We start from the raw sequence: 22361 nt of genomic DNA, 5'->3' as shown, positions 1-22361 counted from the left end.
GACATTTTTTAAAAATTCTAAACAAGTTCTGATTATTTAATTCATTCATAACCATGCAGTCATAATAGCAGGCATTGCTTGTAACAGTCATTTTGAGCTAAATCATGCATTGTTTTTCCCAGGATATTTCAGCTAGAAGGAATCCATCCATTCAGCTCTAGGCTACTCAAATCATGTACAATCAAGAGTTGCTAATAAAGAGTAAGACTGAATGAACAGAGTAAACTCTTAACTACTAAGCTATGAAATTCACTCAGACCAAAACCAATGTACTTTACACTCTTTAGTTTTGCTGTTTTTATACGCAAAATTTGCATACAAATTGGCAAAGGATACAAACATCAGATGCCTTTTAAAACTCCTGCTCATGACTGCAATTATCTATTGTTTACCTGCCTGCTCTAGTATCCTATCCTACCCCAACCCGAGGGTCGTTGGGGCACCACAGACGATGTATTTGCCAGCTCTCTCCATCTTTCTCTGTCCTTGGCTCATCTCTCTCTGCTATAGTATATATACCTTATATATTGTATACATACCTGCTATATATATATAGGAGGAAACTCACCCTGAGATAGTCTGACATGCTTATAACAGTGTTTATTAGCGGATTGTGTTTGAGTTTTAAAGTATGACAAAAAATGACAAGAATCACAGTTTCTACTTCATCCTAAAGCACAAAAACACAGATAAGGAAAACGCTCAATCTGTTTCTGGGGTCAGATTAGGACAAACCTTTATCTTTGCATAAATTTACTTTGTATTTGCTTTAATCTTTTGTGAAATTGTCTTGTTGTTCCACTGTGAGGCCTAAGCAATGATAAAGACAGTGAGGACTTCAAGGCCTTTATAACACACAGCTTCTTCTTTTCAACAACATCTTCCTCAGTAAACCCAAACACGTCGTCTGAAAATGCAGATATCAGTGACCGGGTTTGAACCTGTTTTTTTTCCTTCAAGATAAAGAGTAATCTATAAAGAATTTTATAGATTGAAATTATAAATAGTTATAAAAATTTGTTTTATGAGAATTTTCAGGACATGATTTATGGAAAGGAAAAGGGACCTGTTCCAACACCGAAAGAACTAAACATATAAAACAAGTAGGATAAGATACAGAGACCCTGGGATATGTGTGTTATGTAAACATGCTAAGTTTTGTGAAACGTAATAAATGTAAAATCACCATAAAACAAGTTAAAGGGGAAAACATTTTCTTGCTGTTCTCAGATCCTGAACAAACTCTCACTGAACTGGACACGGCGAGAAGTATTCAGTTACAGCCACGTCACCTACAGAAGGAGAAAAAAAGCAGAAATCATGCTCTAGGTCATTCATTATCACACAAAACACACCACAGGTACAGTGTGAGATCTGTGGGTAAAAGCTAAATGCAGACAGGAAAAAAAAAAAAAAGACACGTACTGGTCTCGTAGTAATCGTAAACTTTCACAACGGCGGGTTTCAGGTGATCCATCGAATTAGTCTCCATGATGGTGAGAGTGTACACTTTCTCCTGTCCCTTCGTCAGCTGAAACAGACAGAGATCTTAAACGAAATGAATCTTTCTGCTCTGTGTGCTACCAAATGAATGACCCACATCAGCTGTTTTTATTTAGTTACAATGCTGTAACTATTATTTTGAAAATCCCAGTATATTCTCGACTGGTGTGTGTTCTTACTCCATCCAGATAGATGATAACGTTGCCGTCAATTTGATCCACACGCTTCACAGCTCCGTCAGTCGACTGGAAAAAACAACAACAAAAAACTGCTCCAGAAATACGATAAGCTGTGAATGAGCTGAAAAGTTCGTGTGAGGATTTTGTCCATTTGTGGATCATCCTTCTCTCAACAGGACTCAATAATCTTTTACCTTATACTGAAGAATAAGTGTGTAAGTATTGTAAATATTTAGATCTGTAAGCATGCTTCTTAGTCCTTAAAGGTTTACATTACCTTGGAATCGCCATTCGCAAGAGTCACAGAGTTCACGTCTGCCACAAATCCGGAAAGAGGCCTGACTTCGATGACCACCATGTTGGTATTTGGTCGATTGCCGTTATACCTAAAATTTAAAGATCATTAATTATTTAACGTCTGATATCTTCATATGTGATGAATTATCCCTAATCAATGAACTTTTCTAAAAAAAAAAAAAAAAAAAGTTTGACAAAAAAAGGACATTTAGTGCTATTTACTGATCTGATTATGATCATTATTGAAGAATGTATTATTAAAGAATGGGAGTTGATCTGAGTCTATAAAACTGACCAGTAGGTTCAACCCATTACTTATTATTATTTTGTAGTAGCTTCTGTTTATTTATTATTCTTATAGATTATAGGGTTAAGTCAAACTCACATGACATTAATAGTCACTTGCAAAGATGGATTTGGGACTCTGCAGTTTCCAGATGCTGAAGCTAAGACGATGAATGAAGAGTTGTCAGGAGGAGGAGGGATGTTGTAGCGCAAAGTGAACTAAAAATAAATAAAAAAAAACACAATATTAGCAAAACTCATCCACTCAAACTGAGCTGCTAAGAAACTACTTCATTAATAAAGAAGCTGAGGTGAGTGAGTAGTGTGGGAAATGGTGATACACCGACCTGCACATACACACATCCTTTCCCTTCTGCTTTAATGTCGTAATCTCCATCGACCTCCTGCAGCTGAGTCTCCTGATACAGCAGCCTGTTACTCTGATTAATGGTGAAGGTGTTAATCAGCCCGGATGGTGATGTTACAGTAACATTTACGGATCCTGCTGGACTGTAGGTGGCCAGACTGTATTTCACCAAAGCCTGGAGAGCGACTACAGTGTCCTAGATAACAGAAAAGAATACAAAGTATATATAAGCCTATAAATGAGTATATATGAGTAGCCTATAAATATAAATAGTGTCCATGCTTACCAACCATGGTATTTAGAAGAAATATAAGATCAAAATGTTATATACACCATAATCTTGATTTTTTTGCTCCTCCTAGTCCTGAATGTGATGAATGCAGACATTTATGTCTAAAATTACTATATTTTTTTACATTTGACACAAATTGGGGCGCTAACATGTCCAGTCAAAACTATATTCAGTTCTAACTCACAGCCTACAACACTGTATTACCATGATGAAATGTTACCGTGACTGTAAGTTCTTTGAAGAGAGCGAGCTGTAAACATAACAACAAGCATCTAACAGAGCATCCCGTTCAGTTGCTGGCCTTGTTTAGTGTTTCATGTGGATGATTTGTACCTGTGTAGAAGCGAAGCCCCCGAAGGCGTTCTGTTGGTTAGAAAGCCAGTGGACGATACTGGTACTGTAACCCAGACCAAACCCGGCCAGCTCGGGTCCAGACATCAGAGCCAGAAGCACATATGAGGTCATCTCCACCTCCAAAGAGTCCGTCACTGACCCATCACTCACTCTGCTCCAGTGTCTCCCACCACCTGAGGGAAATGTTAGAGAAATACTGAAGCCATTGCAATCTAAAATTATTTCCATAAAAAAAAATACCCAAAACCAAATTTCTAAAATATCAACATGTCAACAAGCAGGAATTCCAGAACAAACACTAACAAACCCCAAAGAGGTGCAAAAAAACCCTCAAGGAAACAGAAATGTTTTTAATTAAACTACAAAACAACACCGAAAATATTTTATTCTGCAAAAAATCACAGAATCCACAACAAAAAAATCTAATTCCTCCAAAATGAAGGCTGCACATTTTTAAATAAGGACTAAAAGCTCACTTTGATTTGTAGTATCTGAAAAGTTTCTTTGTGAATTGTTTTAATTGCTGTAAATATTGTTTAATTCATTTTCATTTCTTTATTTTTACAGATTCGTGGTCAGTCCTGGCCTACTCATATTCAGAATCATGATGCTGGAGAATGCGGACAATTTTCTAGCATTCTTTCTATTTTTTAAAATAGAAAAATTAATATTAATATTAATGTAAATATTTTTAATAAATAGATGTAGGATCATCAAACCTGAGATTATGGCCTCTGCATTCAGCTCTGAGATGAGTGTGTTCCTCATCCCCTGATCTCCAGCTAGGGTGAAGGTGTAGAAGAGGAGAGCCTTGGTGTAGGTGGAGTTCACCTGAGTGTACGCATTCCTCAGGCATGTAAGACTGTTGTTCACCACAGGATCCTGCAATTCATATTTTTAAAGCATTTATTTGGTCTCTCTCTCTCAGATGACAATATCATTATAAATAAACTAGATGTTCTATAGTGCTGATCTTTATTGTAAAGGATCAGCAGCAGGCGGGTCACATGACAGGATATGACTCTACAATATGGATGAAGGTCTGAGACACTGCATCTGACATGGAGAAAATATTACTGAGAGAAATAATTGAAATTGATGGCATCAGAGCCTGAAGACCAAACTAACCAAAGAGCTTTCAGTTTCGGGCCATGACCGGATGCTCTCCTCTCATTAACACCAGACCCAGTAACCCAGAACTATTTTCTTCTTTTTAAATGCTTACAGGTTTCCCCATGGGGACAAGAGGGTAACTACAGGGGAAGGAACTACATCTAATGAGGGATCACTTGTTCAAATACTAGCCCTGTTCAGTCTCTCGCTGCTTTAGGATTGCAAATAAACCCAGTCATCTACAGTATAAAGCCACACGTATGATTTTTATAGAAAAAGTTTCCTGTGAATCTCAGCAATGAGAATTCTGTGATCAAACAGAATCATGATCCATCAATCTGGAACAAACGAATGCATTTGAACGGCCATAAGTTACATGAAAATAAAAAAAATTGTGGTCATGGTAGAAGAACTGATTACAAACTAATTGCTGCTTCACCAGTATACCATCTGCTGTTATCTGAGTGCATGAGGATATGTTTTATTGAAACAGTTTACTCACTGTCACTGTATAGTTGAGTTCCAGCATTGCAGCAGTGATGTACGCCGAGAGGGTCACCTCATCATTCACTCCTCCCTGAGAGAGAGAGAGAGAGAGAGAGAGAATGACTTACAGATACTCCAGCACCACTGCACTAATGTATTCTAGCTTGTGATTGGTCAAATGGCGTTCATTCATCTTGTAGAACTGTAGCTTTTATAATAAAACAGCAGAAAATCACAGTTATACTAACACACTTCTAATATCTCAGTGTTTTAGGAGTTAACAGTTACTGCACTTCATCATGCTGCTATTTATTCAGACTGGTGTCCTGACCTTCATGTCGGTGTGGAAGAGTTGTCCCACTGAGGCAAAGCATCCATTGTCCTGCTGCTGTTGACCGAGCCAGGCCTTCGCCTGATCCACAAACACCTGATCTACAAAGATGTATCTCATCGCACTTCCAAAAGACTTCATCACGAACGCCGTCAGCCTGAGAACACAAACATAACGAATCAGAAACATTTCAGTTTTCTGAAATCAGAATCAGTCTCTATTTCAAAGGTAGAAAACATAGCAGGAATCAATTTGAGTGTCAAATAAAAGGAAATTATTAAGGTAACTATAGTAACTTTATTTATAGCTTAAATAAAGAAAATGCATGCAAATGTGAATAACATGATCTAAAGTAAACAATGAACAACTTCTAATTTCATTAAGTTTCATGTTGATTAACTAAATTGCACAATAATTCCATACAAAATCAGTAAAATGTCATGAATTATATTCACGTTATCATTTCTTATGATAAAGATAAAGATAAAGAGTTATGTTCTGTAAAGCTGCTCTGAGACAATGTCCATTTTTAAAATTGAATTGAAAAAATCATGCATAAATTAGTAAGGCTGTTAATCTAACCATTAATTAATGCACAGTGGGTTTTTAATAAATTGTAATGTTTGTTGATCATAACAGCAATGTTGAGTTCTGGCCTCTGATTGGTCAGAAAGTCTTGATTAGTTTTCTGTAGCAGCAGCTCTGACAGTACATTTACAAATCACAGGTTTCTATTAATGCTCCCATTTATTGTTTCTATAGCAACAACTGATTCAGCTCCACATCAGTGGAATAAAAATAATGTGTGTATCTTTAATACGGTGACATTTTCTGTAAGGAGATGTTTATGTTTCGTGTATGGAGAACAGTTTATACTTCTTGCATTTAAAAAAAATAAAAAAAATTGTTATGAAACATTGCTGTTTAATCAGAGGGGAAAAGTGCAGTCATAGATAATATTTTATACAGCATTAGACCTGTGCGTGTTTAACTGTTATCTTCGTTCAGCATTACGAGTCAAAACCTAAGTATATTGAATCTTTCTTTTTCTATATTTTTTCATGAATATCTGACAGATTTATTTTTACATATTTACTAAAACAATACCCAAGTTTTAACATTTGAGGTGTTTAACATTCAATTTCCTCTGATTCTCTGAGACTCACCATGTGTTTCCTGATGCATCACTCATCCCAAAAGCACTGTAAGATCCATCATGGTGTTTGTAGGTCAGCTCCGTCTGATATCCTGTGCAGGAGACACACACAGAGTTACTAGTTAAGTCTCTACTGAGGCACTAAATCCATGAGAAAGAAAGTACAAACATCAGCTGGTTATAGAGAGTTCTCACCGGTCACGAGGTAGGTCTCAGCTGTACTCCTGATCTGAGGTGTAAGCTGGCTGGTGCTCTCCAGGTACTGCAGGATGAAGATGTTGGGGGCGAAACGCAGCATGTTCTGCTCTCCACAGCCGTACGGCATCGCCAGGAGACTCGCCAGGTTCTGTAGAGCTCGACCCATCAGATCTCCTGCAGAGAGAAAACATTATAACATTATACTTTGATTTTGAAAAGTAAATGTGACAAAACGAGTACAAGCTAACTCTGTGTCTAATCCAACAATCATGGCAGGATGATTGTGGTTCTTTGGTTTGTCTCTTCTTTTGTACCATGTTCAAAGCTAAAACCATTTCTAACAGAGTAAAAGGTCAAAAAATCACATTGTTGCCTATCGAGTGAATAACCATGTCGTCTGAATGACTTTTTATTTTGTTTATTTTTTTTAGCTGGTTCAGTTTTGAACTGAACTCTATCAGAATATCATCTTTACGCATTATCTGCCTGTTTAATAAACATGTTTAAATGTCATATATTGAGCAAAACTGGATAAACTGATGAAATAGAAACAGTTCCTCAGCTCACCCAGCACGGAGATGGATGCCATGGCCGTACCGTCCACCATGATCTCGGGCAGGGTTAGTGAGACCGTCTTCTCTACTGCATTTTCTAATAGAGAGAAAACAGAGAGAACGTGTGATACAAACTACAGATGACAAACTGATCCGTGAGCAAGACATGTCATTTCTTAGATGTAGGTTTGGACTCCATCTTGTGTAAACTTTTTAATACGTTATGTACCTCTGTGCATTCAGTGCATTGATCTCGAATTTCAATCACTTTTCAGCAATGAAAGCTTAAACTATAGTAGACTAACACTCCAAGACTGGAATTAACAATGGCGATTCCTCCACAGACCGCTAGAGGTCACCCTCGCTCAACTCTTTTTAATATTCCACACCTGGTTTGTGTTTTCTGATTTGTGACCTTACACAAGTTCTGTGTTTGTCCTCGTTTGCTGGAGCCCCGAGTTTACGATCATGTTCAGTTTATTTTTGTGGTAAGATTTTGTCTAGAGTTTGTTTCCTGCTCTTGTCTAGTTTCTTATTCTTGTTCCCTAATCCCTAGTTTGTTTGGTTTTCCTTGTTTCTGGTTACTGTTCCAGCCCAAATCCAACAGAACATATTTTTAGTCAACAGTCAAAATAAAATAATTAATAATTAAAAAACCTTTTTGAACAAAACACATTGTCCTGTAAAGTATTAGATGTTGTGTTCATTGTATTCTAGACAGTGTAATATTTTACTTTACATTAAATATGGTGTCATTGAACAATTCTAAAATACCTATGTTGTAAACTAATAATAATGTTCTAAACAACATTAATGAATAAGTTTGTGTGTGTGTGTGTGTGTGTGTTTGTGTGTGTGTGTGTGTGTGTGTGTGTCTGACCTGATGGACAGAGAAGCTCATTGTAGCTTTTATACTGTTTGGTTCCTTCAGCCTGAAAATGGCAGCAGAATAAAAATAATCACAATTACAGCTTCAATAATCCAAATCTGCAACTTCATCAAAACCTATGTGAATATTTACACGGCTTCTTCAGTCGATAACTCCGGAAAAATGAAGCTACAAATAATGTCAGCTTTAAGCCTTATTATTATTATTATTATTATTATTATTAATAATAATGTAATCACCAGCACTAGCAGCGTCTTAATGATCGTGTCGATGCGTCCTTTCTCTGGGACAGTAACCGCAGTCTCTCCACACAGAGCAGACGACTGTATGGCCTCCGCCGTCACACTGATGCTCACATCACCTACAACACAGCACAAAAAAAATCACATTTCAGAATACTGCAAAAATCAGCAATGAGCCCAAAACAGAACAACCATTTTGGTTGTGATTGGTTTTAATTTTGTAATAAAGGAAGAAGATCATTTGTGTTTAATACGATGGAATTGAGACCTGTGGGGATAAGTGCGATGACCCAGATTACACATTGACATGACACACATTACTATATAGAATAGTTTGTCTATTAAATAAAAATGATTTATTACTAAATGTGGTTAAATTACAAACTGTTTGAAATGATTTAAACGTTTCTTAAACCCTTAAAGCTTTTTTTTTTTTTTGTATAATCTTCTTATAGATCTGTAAACCTTCAACAGTACCTGAAAATCCTCCTATAAAAGTGTAAAATATATCATATTAACTTATCATATTAACTTTTCCTGTTTGGGTAATGTACGAAATGCACATGAGCTTTAAGTTTAAAAGTCTGACGTACCCAGAGCCAGTGGTGTGATGGTCCAGGAGAAGGTCCAGCTCTCTTCAGCACACAGACAGTGTGTGTTACTGCAGCCTTCACATGGTGTCACTGAGAACTGCTCTGATTCAGCCAAAGTCACCTTCACCTTTAACACACAGTTTTCATTCCATCAGCTTTATGAAAACTAAAACAACTTTTTCCTCAGTTGATCCTTATTCCTGGTGAAGCTGTGTAAGCTGCAAAACATCTGGTCATGTACCAAGAGCCTTCAAGACTGTAGACCTACACCTTTACTAAGCACTTTAATCATCCTTGTCTTGTGTGTCTTTTTCAAATAATGGAGATTAGTGATTGGTGATGGAAATTGATCAGTGATGAAGATCATTGCTCGTTTATTAGGAATAATAAAATTAGTGACTGGGTGATGGGAATAATGGAAATCAGTGACTGGGTGATGGGAATAATGGAAATCAGTGACTGGGTGATGGGAATAATGGAAATCAGTGACTGGGTGCTGCTGACAGCCGCTGTGGAAGCTCAGCTCAGTCAGGTTTTACATAGTGTTGATGAGTTTGAAGACCCAGTTCTACTCTCAGCAGCTAAAAGGCTGTACTGAATTCAGGACCGTTCGATCTAATAATAAAAATTGCTATATCTGTTCTTGGGCTATTTAAAAAGCGTACAGTTTCTAAAGGAGTAAAAAACACCATCAAATCTCCTGAAAGAGCTGATAGGTGGGCAGCACTGTGTGCAGAAATCCATCTGAATGTCGTGTTCTATTGATGCAGCACACATGCATGAGAAGTGACTGATTTGAGAAAATATAATTAGATGAAACACTTCAGCTCACCATCATGCAGCTTTGGAGGTAGTTGAAGACGGTGGCTTTGAGTGTGAACACTTCTCCTCGGATGACGGAGCTGGGCATGGTGAGACTCACAAAGAAAGGCTGGAAGGCAGTGAGCTCAGTTTTCGGTGCGACTCCGAACCCGACAGGTGATGTACAGAATGCGCCAGCCTGCCATGTAGTGATGGAGTCTGGGACTGTTTTATTAAGGGCTGTCACTCCAGACTGACTGTAGAGGGGAAAAAAACAATGTCTCAGTTACAGAAACTGCAAAAATGTGGAAAATCCACTTAAACTACATTCACTACACACCTGACTGAAACAAGATCCCAAATCCACATCTCTGGGAGATATTTGCGGATTGTTACGACCGATTGTTTTTCATGGACGGAAGCTGAAACACTGTCTGAGGCTAGGATAGCTGGTCCGTTCATGACAGCAGCTGTGGATGAGAAAACAATCTCTAAAATACTGTACATGTATTAATTATTAATGCTAATAGAAATGTGACCAAAAACCCACTCACGCCTCATGATCGTCATATCTTCATGGCACACCGGAGGAGATCTAATATCAGCATTGGTCAGGATCTTAACTCCGACATCCTGAGAGGAAAAATAATAAACATCATAGTATCAAAAAAAACACACTGTCTATAGGTCTGTGACCTTCTGACCAATCAGAGCCCACAATTCAACAGATTTATTGTAGAACTGATTATCATTACCCATTTTATCTAAATGAGAAGACATTCAATGACACTAAAGTTTACTCTTTAATAAAGTCTTACTCTAAAGACGTTGTACACGTCGACTTTTCCATAAGGAAAATAACCGATCGATCTTTCCACTGGCATCATGATAGGTGGATTCTCTGGGCATGGGATCGAATCCTCCTCATAGACCATGTATGAATATCCTGATAACATCTGGACAGGCAGCATGTTGAACACCTGGAATAATGGCATGATGTTATTTCTCATTATGTGTGGCATTGTGATCCAATAATTATTATAACTGCAAAAAGGGAGCCTATTAAAACACATAAGCCTAAAAATGTATGTTAAATTTTTAAAGAATCAATTAAGAATCAAATATTAAGAAGAGAGCGTTAAACCTCATGTTTAGTTTCAACTGAATTATTAGTTTTTGTTTAATTTGTTCTTTTTATTAGTAAATGTTTTAACTTCTTTTCAATTATTGCTATTTTCAGCTGCCTGTATGCTCCTGTGTTTAACAAAATACCAAACCAATTGAAAAAATCAACACATTGAGTGTATATCCTATTTTATTAAATAACAATATATAAGCCTACTTAAAAAATACTTCACAAGAATAATAATTGGGTTTTTTGTGTATTATAAATAAGAATGGTATTACATATTAAGCATAATAAATAAATAAATAAACAAACAAATAAATAATTCTAACTCTAATCTATAATTCAGTGACAGTTAAACCAAAAATTATCACACATTTAACATATATTTTATACCATATAACATTATACTGTTACTCAGAATCTTATACTTTTTTATATTTTATACGTGGTGTAAATATATATAAATATATAATGATGGTAAGAATAAATGAGGGTTTTTTAACCCAGTTGTATGGAAAATCATTAAATCTAAATTTTCTAACCTTTTAATTCTTCAGAACATGGATTATGAGTAGCAAAGCAACAACAAAAACACATTTACGTTGCTCAGTATTGTCCTAAAATTCAAAACGGAGCACAGTTCTACTGTAGTTTTAATCCTGATCTGTTGAGTCCTGCAGACCCTCACTGTTACACATTCAAAACAAGCTGAATGACTGAAACGATGGACACTTTGTAAGTCTGAACTCACAGAATCGATGGTGAGCTCGTTCTCCGGTTTCAGCAGCAGCAGACTCTTATCTATGGCTCTCACTGAGCACAGCGAGTTTGGAGCAGCTTTCAGGGTCAGTGACGTCACATCACCAGGAAGCTCAGAAGGAGATTTGAAATTCAGAGACACCTGAAAGATCATGACAGAGTCTAACAGGTGCTACATTCAGCAGAATAAATATGGTGTGAAGCATGGTGGTGGTGGTGGTGGTGGTGGTGGAGGTGGTGGTGGAGGTGGTGGAGATAGCAGCATATCAAGAGGTGGTTTCATCAGCAGGAACTGGAAAACTGGTCAAGGCTGATGGACAAAAACTGTGACCAATCCTAGAAGAAAATCTGTTCCAGTCTAAAATTGAAATAATGATGATCACACTGCTAATGCTAAAGTGAAGGAGTGGCTCAAAAACCAAGAGCCTGAATAAAAATACTTTGCTTTTCACCAAAAGGCAGCAAACAATCTAGCTGACCTTGAGTTTGTTTGTTTGTTTGTTTGTTTTATAGAAAGAATGAGTTGAAGATGCAACCAAAGATGAAATGAAGCCATGGGAGTGTTTTGCATCTTAATCACACAGATCATATAGGAAGTTGATGTGAATGGTAAGAATAAAAAGCTATAAAAATGTAATGTGGTATAATAATAATAATAATAATAATAATAATAATAATAATACAATTTCTGACCTTGTTAGTCAAACATGGCTGAACGGGGTAGTTCATGCTGTCTGCCACGGCCTCACCGGTGGAAAGCAGTGTGTACAAGACCACCTGAGCCATTGGGGGCAACTTGTTGACGTTCCTCAGGGGCACAAACACTCTGTTCCTGATCTCTGGTACAGAACAGATCGACTTTCAGAATTGTGCTTTGGACATCATTAAAAAAATTTTTACAAATCTATCGCATTTAAGAATGTCAACTAATATTAAATCATTAAAGTTCAACACAATACTTGGTACAAAATAGACATTTTTATGTTTTATGTTGTGGAGAGTTTGTTTATGGATTGTTTATACAAACCTCCTTTCTGAGTGGCGGACACCAAGAGACGTCCTTGCTGAACTAAATGTCCTCTGGACATCACCTACAGGACACACAGCACAGCAGAATGAGCCGTTTACTAACAGAATCAACTTTAACGCAAACTGTTCTCAGGCAAAGAGGATTGGCTGATGAATTCAATTGGACAAATTGGACCTTTGGACCTGATTGATTGGACCTTTAAAATATAGTTCACAATACAAAAAAATATTTTGGTTGAATGATGTTCCTCCAAGAATATAGCAGTAGTAGCAGATTTTTTATGAAGAAACCTTATACAGTAAATAGCACTTTGAGATAGAAATCCTTGCAAAGTACAAATCCTTTAAAATAATATTTAAGTATAAGCAAAATTATCAGAAGGGCTGCACAAGTAATTCATAAACTCAATAAAAATATAGATTTTAAGAGGATTAAGTACATTCACGCTTCAGAGCACAAGTAGAGAACCCATTTAAATCAAGACACTTATAAGTAATTCAGCGATTTGATAAACATTAAATTATTTTTTTAACGTCCACAGTTTTAATGTAGAATGTTTTGTGTGTCAAATCATGTCATTTTGCAATAATCAATTATTCATAAAAATCCAAATAGTTTACTATTACTACCACAAGAAGATTTCCTGCTTATAATCTCATGTTATAATGTTATAAAGTTGTAATAAAAGTCAGATGCACCATGTAGTAGAAGGATAAGGTCTTCTGGTTTATTTTGTCGTTGATCAGATACTCAGCCACCACGTTAGCGGACTTATCACAGCTGAAAGGATTTGAGCCTCGCTTCAGTTCAATAAAACTCTTGCTCTTGGAGTAGAAGGGCTGGAGCCAGAGGTAGGCAGCGGGGTAATACGGTGTGAGATGGTTGGCCTCATACACAACTGGTCTCTCATCCTCTTTATACTCTGCCTAAAGAATGAAGAAGAGTAAAGCAGGAAATAAAGCACTGTGACGTGGTAACCACAGCAATGGATGTTATACAACATTACATCACTATTAATGCAAAAAAGTGCACTTTATTCTTTAACATATAAATATAAACTGTTGCTGTGGAATAAGAGGAATGTAGCTTTGCCTCATCATTATTTATAATAATACTTTATAATATTTGTTTGTTACATTCAGGTTAAAATGACTCCAAACAAGTTTGATGAATTGTGAATTAATAGAATCTGAACCTAATTGCATTTCATGGTGTCATACAAATGTATATGAAAAAAAATTTTTAAATGCTATATACATCATTTTATATAATTAAATCTGTATTAACATTAGGGTCTTCTCTTTTCTCATAAGCTAAACATAAAGGTTTATCTTCTGTTTTTTAAAAATAAAGGCATTAAAGAGTCCGCCCACCTTCAAAGAGACCGACTCCTGACTCCATGGTTTAGTGTCGAAGGAAAACTGTGCGATCCCTTTGTCGTTTGTAATCAGCGTCTTAACTGAATTTATATTATCCCCGTAAGTCAGAGTCAAATTCACCGGCTTCCTGTTCACTGGATTGGAGTATGGGTCTGTGACTTTAATCTGATGACGAAGGACAGGAATATTACAGAAAAATATCAGAGCATCAAGCTTTAACAGAAAGAGGGAAATGAGCTCATAATACTGATTTTAATTACACCGCAGTTGCCATAGCAACCACCACTTGTGTTAACTATCATAGAGTGAACGGTTGACCTAATGTTAACTAGCTAGCTAGCATGCTGAACTACTAGCTTCAATTAAAGAATATACTGTAAAACTGTATACTGGTTTTATTAACACAGTATAGTAGAGTAAGTCATGTTTGTTAACCTGCTTCATTAAATACTACAGTCCTTTTAACCAGCATGGCTAACTAGCTCATTAGTGCCATGTAATGACCAATAAACAGATCCACATCATTGTTACCTTTCCTTCATACATTATTCCAGGCCTAAATGTTGTTGGTGAATCCTCAAATGAAATCATGACCATATTATTTGTTATACTTGAGCTTCCTGAACCCTTCATAATCACGCCTACAAGAGAAATAAACATACAAATATTACCAACATGATAAATGTTGCTGGCTATCAAAGACAAGTTTGAGCCAGAGGTTTCTTTCATTTCACAGCTGGAGCTACACACAAGTTTATTGCACAATGCTAAACTAGTAACTATAAACTTTCATTATCTGTTAGATGCATTATACATGTGATGCCAAAAACAGGATATATACAAAATTATATATGTCTTATTATAATAAATAAATAATAAATAATATTTAAAGACAATGTTGAAAGAAAATAAAAAAGAAATAATCACTTAAAGGAATTTATTAAAGCCAGTATCTAAAAATTTGTATTAAAACTGATACATTTTTATATAAATTTATAAAATATATATTTGCAGTTTGTATTTTTTTAATTAATTAATTATTTTAATTTATCTATTCATTTAAATACATATCTCTTGCATCTGCAGTGAAACATGGGCTCTATGTGCAATATAAAATCTTTTTATACATATTTTAAAATGAAGGCATTATTATAGAGGCTTGATTTTGATCTCTTACCAGTGCCATGTTCTTCCACTTCACTCTGAACGTTGATCACGTTCTCATAGTTGAAATCAGCTATCGCAAATTCCAACAGATTTATGACTTGTTCTCCACATCCCATCCTGTCCGTCTGAAGCCGGAAAAAAGATGATTAATGACCCGTGATGGTATTGTTAATCCTGAATCATAATCAGTATGATTATCATCGTGGACTGAACTCCAGAATTGGGTCAGGATTCCTTAGGGAATGAGCAGGATTGGGATAAAAGAACTTTTCCATGTATGGCTCTAAGTTCCAGTGTCGCTGCTTTAGGACAGGTTTCTCTTAATTTTTTGTGAGTTTTGAGTAAGCAGACTAACCTGCATGGTATAATTTTGACAGATGTCTGATGCCTGTGGGTTTTCTGCCCTGAACCACCAGTAGCTGAAACTGTTATGACAGACTGTGGCCTTCACCACGCCGCTCACTGGCTTCCCGTATGTATACCTGCAGAGAATAAACAACAAACAATAGGTTTATGCCGTTATAATGACGTATGTTTGGGATTAAAAGGCTAATTTTACATTTTTAAAGTGAGATTTACATGTACATGTTTTACATGTTTTATTACTCTATTTTCATCCAACATGGCTGACCAACATGGTGTTAATATCCAAAGTTTCTACACAAAAACAATCGTCATTTTCATTTTAAAACTTCTAGACATGACCCAGGGTGATGAAATAGAACATTACTAAGTAGTAGCTACTCACTTCGCACACACTTTCAGCGTAGCGCTCGTGTCCAGGACGGTTATGACTGGAGGAAGCTGGACCGTCACCTCAAACGTCGGCAGAACTGTATAAGAGAATAAACTTGTTGTTTTGTAGGGTAGGAACATTTATTTTTAATAGTTCTCTTTGTTCTTATATTTTATTTAAAACATGGAAAATATTTGAGAGAAAAGTTCAGAATGGTAAAGAGCCAGAAGCAGTGATTGTAGGGGTCCAAGCCCTACATCTCGTCAATTATGTAACTCTTTATATAAAAGTGTAGAATGTTTCTATTGAAATCTAAACAAATACAGTATAAATAAGTTAATTTGTCACATATACATTACAGCACAGTGAAATTCTTTCTTTGCATATCCCATCCTTGGAAGTTGGGGTGAGAGGGCAGGGTCAGCCATGATGCAGCACCCCTGGAGCAGGGTGGGTTGAGGGCCTTGCCCAAGGGCTCAACTGTGGCAGCTTGGCAGTGCTGGGGCTTGAACCCTGATCTTCTGGTAAACAACCCAGAGCCTTAACCACTTGTGCTACCACTACCTCCATAATTATACATATACTGACATTTCTATATATATTTAAACAGTGAAAAGTATTTTTAGCACACCACTTTCAATATTTAGGCCCCGTCCTATGATGACAACTTGTCATTTATAATATTTGGTTGCACATCCACATGTCTGGAGCCCAAAGATATCACCAAACACTGGGTTTCTTCCTTAGTGATGTTCTTCCAGGTCAATTCCCTCTTGTTCTTGGTGTGTTTTGCCTTCAGTCATACCTTGAAAATAAAAATGTAGCTTAACTGGATTCTTTTCAGGTGATTGACTTGGCCATTGTAGAACACTCCACTTCTTTACCTTTAGAAAGTCTTGGTCATTGTCTATCTGAGCTGAGAAGCTCCGTCCAGCGAGTTTGGATGCATTTGGCTAATTGTGATCAGATAATATCACTCAATACACATCAGAATTCATCCTGCTGCTTTTGTCAGCAGTTACATCATCAGTAGATGTGAGAGAACCAGTTCCACTGGCATTCGAACACGCCTACGCAGTAGGATAAAGTGCTTCAGATCACTAGCAGTTCCTCAATAATCTTCTCTACCCATCCTTCTGCTACATGTTGCTCTCTGTCTCATTTAATCACTGTACATTATACAGACATGGTTTTGTCTGTTCTTCTAGATTTTGAGGGTTATTGATGGAGTAGATCTTAAGGTAAATGCTTTATATTTACTCAGCTGAAATCTTCTTGTTTGGTGGTTTTGACACAGACACACGCACCTCCTGGAGGATGCTCTTCTTCATCTGTCCAACTGTTGTGAATGGCATTTTCTTCAACAGAGAAAGAATTCTTCTGCCATTCACCACAAGTATGCCACACCTGATATTGCTGCTGTCTCTCTTTCTTTGATGTGTTGGTTTTGACTTTCAGTTTAATGATGGTTTACGTCACAGTGACAACTATTTTAGGTTCATAGTGAAAGTCAACAGAGGCAGATTCCCAGGGCACACACTGAAACCAACTCTAGACCTTTTAACTGCTCACCTGTGAGTGGAATAATGAGAAGATAAAACACACACCTGGCTGTGGAATGGCTGAGCAGCCAGTTGTCCAGATACATTTGTTTGTAATTTGCTTACTAAAATGCAACAAAAGTAAACATTCTACAAACATTTTGGTTGGGAAGAAACAAGTTTTAGATTTCTTTTTTGTATTACAAACATCATATTTAGAGTCATTTGGATAAATGCTAAATGACCAGTGTTTTCCTCACACATTAATAAAAAATAAACTGCTCCTGACCGTAATCCTTGACCTCGAATTGTTCTGTGACCTCTGTGAGACTGTTCCTCCAGACAGAGATGGCATAATATCCATTTGTGGCCTCAGAGTTTAAGGGATATGACAGATCCACAAGGCCGCTGCTCGTGGAGACGTTCAGCCACTGACCGATGCGGTTTGAGTTTGGGTCCTGATGCAACCAAACACATAACACGAGGTCATGAGCTCAGAAAATGTCCGTTTATAAGAAAATAACATAACATTTCTAAGTTTTAGAACCTTCCATGTTTTCTAGGAACACAAGCAAAAAAAATTTGCTTATAAGATTTCTTATAAGTTTTTATTTTAAATAAGAATTCTCAGATAATTGAGTGTTGAATGTTTCTCATGGCATCGTACCCGCAGTTCTATTGTTGGAAACTGAAAAAAAGAAGAAAAAATAATTCTGTTAAATATATAAGAAGTGTACATTTATATTTAAACTTCCAATCCTGAATTCATAAATCATCATGTTTTATATTCTTAAGAATTCCACCTTTAGTCAGTTCACATTTTTGTCTGATTTATATTTTAGGCTCTTTAGTGTTTTTCTCTCTAATTTGCTTTAAAACCCTTCCAATAATCTCAATGTTTTATCCTTAAAAATATTCTGTTCATATCTTATTAGTTACAAGCTACAAACTTTTACTTATTTTAAATATGCATAACTGAGTCAAGTGACTGCTACATAAAGAGTATTGTAAGAATTCTACATATTTTTCCTGGCACTTACTTTAATTAATGTTTACTTTTTATAAGGTTTAAAAAGCATTTTACAACATTGCTTAAACACCATAAGTGTAGTTAAAATTATTGATGACTATGATTATTTATTTTATTTTTTTTAATCCTTCTGTATTCAGAGAAATGATAAATGATTTTGTACCGTCTGATTGTAGGTGTGGAAATTGGAATCCAGAGAGACGATGCGGAATTTCACTGCAGAGGAAAAAAGAGAGATATCTATAATGTAGCTTCAATTAAGTTTTTAACACTTAAGTAAATCGTATCCAGTGTAACCCATAGCTAAAGGCAGACAGACGTGAGAATTCATTCCAATATACTTTTGTTTCCATAGTCACAGCTCATTTACAAACACATGTACAGCAGACACTCCACGTATAAATGAATACAAAATCTTGATGTTTTAACACTGAAGGAGTCTCCAATGTAAAGAGTAAAGCTGTCATTTTAGGTGTTTTTCTGTGTCTAATTAACTTTAAGAGAGAATAAAAAAGCTGATGAGGGAAAGACTAATTAAAGCTGCCATAACACAAGTGAGAAAAGGAACTAACTCCTATCACATAATTGTAAATGGATAAAAAGCATTAATGGCATGTTACCCGTTTGTCCTGGTTTGTAGATGGGTTTGTCGGTCTTGATGATGGTCAGCTGAGTTGGAGGTGTGATGAGAATCTGTGTTGATTTGCTCAGCACTTTGGTTTGCCATTTAATCTGGAGTTGAATAGATGCCACAGAATCCTCGCTTACGACAGGAACCTGTTAGAAACCACAAAACATATTATACTGTATAAGTGGTAAAATGTCACTCAGTTATTTATACATATTTGTGTGTTAAATATCAGTAAAATATTCCAGTCATTAATCAGATGACTGCAAATTATGAAAAGTATAAAACACTATAACAAGCTGATTAATCGGATGCTTAGTAAAAATATCCAGTAAAAAGAAACCAGACTCGAATGGAGTCTTATTTATTTATAGGGCATCACCGAGCATCGCTGACCTGGAATGGGACGCAGCGGTAGTATTCCCCTAGTTTAAGCGATTGACTCAGAAGTTTGACTCTGTTTTTGTTATACTGCAGGGTGACGTCCAGTGAAATGGGGTGAGTGGGGTTGACCGTGACACACAGCGTCTCTGTGGTGCCCCCTACGGCCTGGGACGTCACGGCCAGGAGGTAAATCCTGAATGGAGACAAAAGGGAAAGAAAATTAATCTTGCTTTCTAGGTAGCAATACTCTGTGTTACTGATCCTGTCCTTCTCTTTAGTTCTTATAGAAACGCCAGTCTCTCCTTATATTCATAAATAATACAAAGTGTGAATCAGATCCCCCAGGATCCATCAGCCCCTATTTAACAGGTGGGGAATTCAGGTTTGTCATGTTTCTGTAGAATGCATGTTTTCTTTACTTAAGGCGTAATCCTGGATCTATGATCTATTTCACTTTTTATTTAACAAAGCTGACTATTTGTCTGATTTTCTCTCTAATCTCCACTCTGTTGTCTGATGAGTGACAGCTTAATAACTGTTTATTACTTTCGGAGAAATTTATTAATCTCTCACCATCCTTCTAGTGATCCATACATACAATATAAATATTTCCAAATTAAATATGTAAAACATGAAAAATGCTAAAGCTCCTTACGTGTCATCAAAGGATTTCTGAGCTATTGTTCCTGGAAAAAGCAAAAAGCAGAAAAGTGCAGAGATCACTCCAGAGAGACGCATCCTGCAGCAGAATCTGGACATGATCGAGCCGGATATGATCATCCGAGAGCAGTGACGGTATTTATTAACTGTACCTCGCCCAAATTCTCCACCCAGACAATGCCTTCAGTGTTCGTTATTGGGTGAGACGTCTGCTGAGAGCAACACCTACCTGGATAATTTTCCAGACTGTGCCCTTTAGGTTAGACGTCGCATTCTTCCCCCTGTCAGCACATCTGGAGTTACATTAGTGTGTTTTAGCTTTATTTCCTTTAAATAAAACACCATCCAGTGAAAGAAGTAATAACTTTATATATTTTAGATGCTATACATTTTTCCTAGTATTTATTTCAGCATTGAGAAGGAATTCACCAAATGATTTTTCACAATCTATTATTCTGCTTGTGATTCTTTTACCTATATACTGATAAATTACTTTTTAAAACCTTATGATTGATTCTGGTGTATTTTATTTTATTTATCTTTATACACTTAGAAATAATCTGTTTTAATGTAAAGACACAAATTTCAAAATCCTACATTCCCAAATCCCTATATTCTTAGCTTCCTATACTCCAGTGACTGTCTTTTCTTGAATCCTAGGATTTTAAAGTCCTTACATTTTCAAGTTTTCCATATTACCAAGTCTCGATATTCTCAAAGTTTCTAGCACCTTATATTTTCATAACCATCCTATTTCCTAAGTCCCCATATTCCAAGCACCTATAGCCTTTTCCCTTATCCCCATGTTCTTACATTGCCTCAGCTTTGTGTTACTTTAATATGATACAGTATGTAAACTTATAAAAGCATTGCTCAGGTCGTGGTTGTGGTCGTAGGTCACCAAAGTTCACACCTAACATAACTCTATTTAATGTAGTGAGTGCAGTGTAGTGTAGTGTTCCTCAACTGGTTCATGAACTACATCTAATGAAGCACACTGCTGTCACTTCACTGACCTTTTTTAAAATGATCTTTTGTTATCTTTATTATATTGATCATTTAGTTGTTGTGTAGCGCTTGTGCAATACTACAAAACTCACTTATGCAACTGGAAAATCAGGTTATGAGCTGGATCGGGTGTGCCGGCAGGAGGAGAGTTGAGAAGTGGGCAGGTGATGAGATCTCACGTGTTACAAAACAGAAATTGTGTCAATTTACAGAATTTTACCATAAGGTATTTTCTGCTAGTTCTTCTGGGCCTGGTGCTGTCCAGAATCAATGTAACATTGATTTTTTGCTTATCTTCATTCACGGACAGCAGAACACAAATATATAACTTTAATGCTATAAAATCCCTTCAGCCTGAAGCTCATGATGTTCCTCTGTAGCTACTCTTATAGGAAGCAGTCCTTGAAATCATGATGAACAGAAAGAAAAATAGCTTTATTCTGCTTGCTAGTTTGTTTGTTTTTTTCGGACCAGTGTGTTTAATAAAACATCCATGTTGTTAATGCTCTCACATGGGGCTGCTATAGAGTGAGGTGTGTTTGGTGTTTGCTTCACACGTCGAAATAGTGACGGGCCATGCGTTTCACTCCTACACCTACCATCATTATGACGCCATAGATACTAATCAACCGTTAAATAGCAAAGTAAAAAAGAAATTACAGTATTTCACACCTCACAAGGAATAGTCCATTTTATTACAGTCCGCCTTCAAAATGTATTTGTAAGGATGTCCGCAACCAAATCCATTTCTTCTCCTCTGTCAGCCACTGTGAGTTAAAGTATATATATTTTATTTAGTTTGTGCGGTTTGCTGCCTCTGACTGCTTCAATTATCCAATCAAAGGACGGGAAATTGCTGACGTAATCGTATGCCTGCTAGATGGCCCCAGTGAAGCCAACTCCAAATCTGATTGGTTAATGCAACAATTTCATTGCCACTTATTTTAAGCTCCGGGCGCCTGCACTATTGATTCTGAAGGCTTTAATGCAGATTTCTTTCTCCCTGGCAACACATGATGTCATCCACTGTCTGAAATATGATTGGATAAATACTCTTCTCATAAATATACACTACTGGAAGCAGCACAACCGAGAGAAAAGCTATGAAATGTAGAGAATAGACTATTGGGAATAATTTAATACACATTCATGGAAAAATATATTAAATATATTAAAATGCAAGTCAGTGATTCAGATCACTGCTGTTTAGGCCAGCAGAGAAGGACTTACTGACCCTGACGCTCCGCCACTGCATTGAAATATGATCACT

At 36.5% G+C, this 22361-nt stretch overlaps 1 protein-coding gene across 1 annotated transcript; it reads right to left on the bottom strand.

Annotated features, from left to right (window-relative positions):
- Positions 1 to 585: 585 nt before the first annotated feature.
- On the bottom strand, positions 586 to 20229 carry LOC131353160 (alpha-2-macroglobulin-like protein 1). The gene is made up of 35 exons (XM_058389953.1): positions 20079 to 20229; positions 19436 to 19616; positions 19032 to 19188; positions 18575 to 18627; positions 18049 to 18069; positions 17671 to 17839; positions 15853 to 15937; positions 15460 to 15586; positions 15115 to 15229; positions 14469 to 14578; positions 13932 to 14102; positions 13257 to 13484; positions 12556 to 12619; positions 12222 to 12367; positions 11521 to 11670; positions 10459 to 10620; positions 10195 to 10273; positions 9981 to 10110; positions 9672 to 9897; positions 8840 to 8966; positions 8244 to 8365; positions 7996 to 8047; positions 7129 to 7212; positions 6559 to 6735; positions 6374 to 6455; positions 5208 to 5364; positions 4893 to 4967; positions 3997 to 4159; positions 3257 to 3450; positions 2612 to 2827; positions 2365 to 2483; positions 1960 to 2068; positions 1683 to 1748; positions 1426 to 1531; positions 586 to 1292 (listed from the first exon to the last, which is right to left on the bottom strand). Exons 1-35 carry the CDS (start codon positions 20201 to 20203, stop codon positions 1246 to 1248), a joined length of 4395 nt encoding a protein of 1464 aa, XP_058245936.1. The 5' UTR covers positions 20204 to 20229; the 3' UTR covers positions 586 to 1245.
- Positions 20230 to 22361: the final 2132 nt, after the last annotated feature.

This window comes from Hemibagrus wyckioides, linkage group LG05 (genome assembly GCF_019097595.1).
Source record: "Hemibagrus wyckioides isolate EC202008001 linkage group LG05, SWU_Hwy_1.0, whole genome shotgun sequence".
Classification (NCBI taxonomy): Eukaryota; Metazoa; Chordata; class Actinopteri; order Siluriformes; family Bagridae; genus Hemibagrus; species Hemibagrus wyckioides.
The sequence above is the reverse complement of the archived record's forward strand: the minus strand, read 5'-3'. Positions and strand labels throughout refer to the sequence as shown.